Source organism: Macadamia integrifolia, chromosome 2 (genome assembly GCF_013358625.1).
Source record: "Macadamia integrifolia cultivar HAES 741 chromosome 2, SCU_Mint_v3, whole genome shotgun sequence".
Taxonomy (NCBI): Eukaryota; Viridiplantae; Streptophyta; class Magnoliopsida; order Proteales; family Proteaceae; genus Macadamia; species Macadamia integrifolia.
The window spans coordinates 11,641,525-11,644,049 of record NC_056558.1 but is presented as its reverse complement, the minus strand read 5'-3'; the positions used below and the strand labels follow the sequence as shown (position 1 = coordinate 11,644,049).

The 2,525-nt window shown below is 38.5% G+C and overlaps 1 protein-coding gene across 1 annotated transcript in view; it reads left to right on the top strand.

Moving 5' to 3' along the window:
- Window positions 1-362: 362 nt before the first annotated feature.
- LOC122089087 (DNA repair protein recA homolog 1, chloroplastic) overlaps window positions 363-2,525 on the top strand; it is a 7,650-nt gene continuing 5,487 nt past the window's right edge. The window contains exons 1-2 of the mRNA XM_042658543.1: window positions 363-696; window positions 2,396-2,487. Coding sequence (XP_042514477.1) covers window positions 490-696; window positions 2,396-2,487 — 299 coding nt within the window. The 5' untranslated portion in view covers window positions 363-489. The remainder of the gene's footprint in view (window positions 697-2,395; window positions 2,488-2,525) is intronic.

Below are 2,525 nucleotides of genomic sequence, written 5' to 3'. Positions count from 1 at the left end.
AGAGAGAGAGAGAGAGTAAACATGAGATTACTGAAAAATAAAATTTCCAATATAATATTTTTGAAACAAAGTTTTCTGGGTGAGGCATAGGGCATGCTCAAATGCAGCAGCTGCGCAATGACCCATATGCCCTTACAAAGACGTGGCCCTATGTTTAGGAGTGCCCCTATGTCCCACCCAAGAAACACTTTCCAAATATTTTTTAAGTAATGAAAGACTTTTTTTTTTTTTTTGGTGGGGGTGGGCCGGTGGGGACGTGGGGTTAGGAGATGTAGAATGATGAACCATGAAGAGTGAAATTACTACTTTGTACGGTGTGGGACTTTTGAGACCCGAAATGCCCAAAAAGCTCTTCAACTCGAAATAGACAAATTTAACAAAACTAACCCATCGCAGCTTGCACTGTATGATGCTTCAGTTTTTCCCACCTCCCTTCACTGTCTCGGTTGCAGAGCTAGCTTCGACGCCCTTTTCACCACAACGTAAGGGATGGGTTCGAGTTCGATATTCCCTCCAAAAACCCAGTTTATATCTTCAAAATTTACTTTAATTTTCCTCCCATCGTCTCTGCAATTTCCAGCTTCTTTCCGGTTATCGCCGGCGTTCTCTGCGAAACATACAAGATTTCGTTGTGAGTTGGAAGCAAAAGGCAACGGTGCCCTATCCGGTGACACCGACCCACGTTTTATTGACCGCGTATACTTCTGTACTTCTTCCTTCTTTTTTGCTTCATTTTCATATAATATTTCTTGAGAAGTATGTCTCATGAAGCTTTTATGGAATCATTCCGATGTTTTAGACGCTTTTTAGTAGTATGAGCTTCTTTAGTTCATTTGATAAGATTTTTGAAAGCCATATTGAGTTTTTCTTTAACGTTTTTGGTAGAATGGACTTTAATTCTTTTAGGTAAAGTTTTGTTGTGAAGCGCATATAAGCTTTTCCTTAGTCTATTGGAATTTTGGGCCGAGTGCAATGTAGTTTGTCAATTACCTCTGGGAACCATTGTAGAAATTTTTTTTGTTCTTTTCCCGGTATAGTGGAACTATGATTGGAAAACATAAACCCCATATCCAGTGTAAAAATGTAATGACAAAGTAAAAGTACCTTCAAATACTATTCAAACCAAAAGGGCACAGGTGCCCCTGCAAGTTGAAACATGGATTCAAAACATGCCTGGCTTGTTTATACAATAGAAAGTGGTACCTATGATTCCTCAAGTGAATATATAAGAAAACTGATCAGTTGTTCTCAAATTTGGCATAAATGTCAACCTAGTTCAACTTCTCCATGGTGGTGATCGAAAGTGGAATCAAGTTCTGGGTTCCATATTAATGGTTGCCTTATTGTCAAGATATAGATGTATGGGTGTATGAGTTGTAATACCCAACTCTGTTACCAGGCTATCACAGATTTTATCTTTCTTATCCAATTTACAAGGTTGCTTCCAAATATATGCAACAGATTGAAATAGGTTTCCAACTGGTGCACAGTGACAGTGCATTTTGAATCAGATATGCTTCTGGCCTCAAGCTTCTGTTCGTCATTAACATCGTTGAATGGTTGCCAGGAGATGACGTATCTAGGGAGTCTGTAAGGTATTATTGCCTGTGTCAGATTCTGGAGGGATTGGTGGTTAGGTAATGTAATCTTTTGTGATGTATGCTCCTCCTTGTTCATATTAGCTGATGATAATGACAAAACATGCTGCCAGATGTTTTGAAAAGGTAAATGACACATTAGTTTCTTTTCTACATATTTGAACACAACTGCTGGAGTATCATATTGATTTTATTTGCGCCTGATGCCTGTTCTCTTCGAAAGCCAATTAAATGGGTATGTATGTGATGGAATGTCCAATTATATGGACATATAGAGAATCTGGTCCTCAGAAAGTTCCTCCCAGCTTTTTCTCTTCTGTCTGGGTGTGATCTTATTGAAAAGATGAAGAAAAGGGGATTAAGGTAGGTTAGCAGATTATATTTTTGTGAGAGGGAGGAGGAGACACATTCTATCTGTTTATTGAAAATCGAAAATCATCTTCATCAGGCCAGATATATTATGTAGTCTAAAGTTATATAGATATTCATTAAATTGCATAATATTTGTCTGGTTGTAGTAAGTATACCTATACCTTTCCTTATTCTTGTAAGCTACCAATTGCACAGCAGTCTAGTTCTGGTATTTTCTAATTGTTTTTGCTAATTTACTTGTCACCTTCAAGTCTACTCGCATCCAAGTCTGGAATCATTAATTTTTCTTTCCAATATGCATCGAATTTTCGACGAAACTAATCAATGTTCATTTGGATATGAAAGACTGCATAGATAGCCATATTGTCAAAAACTGATGTTATTATCTTCCCCTTCCCCTCCCCCCTGGTCCCTCCCTTCTGCAGCAAAAAGCATTGGAGGCAGCAATGAATGACATAAACAACTCTTTTGGAAAAGGAAGTGTTACAAGATTAGGCAGTGCTGGTGGAGCTCTTGTGTAAGTCTCTGCCACCCCTCCCCACCCCCACCAAAAAA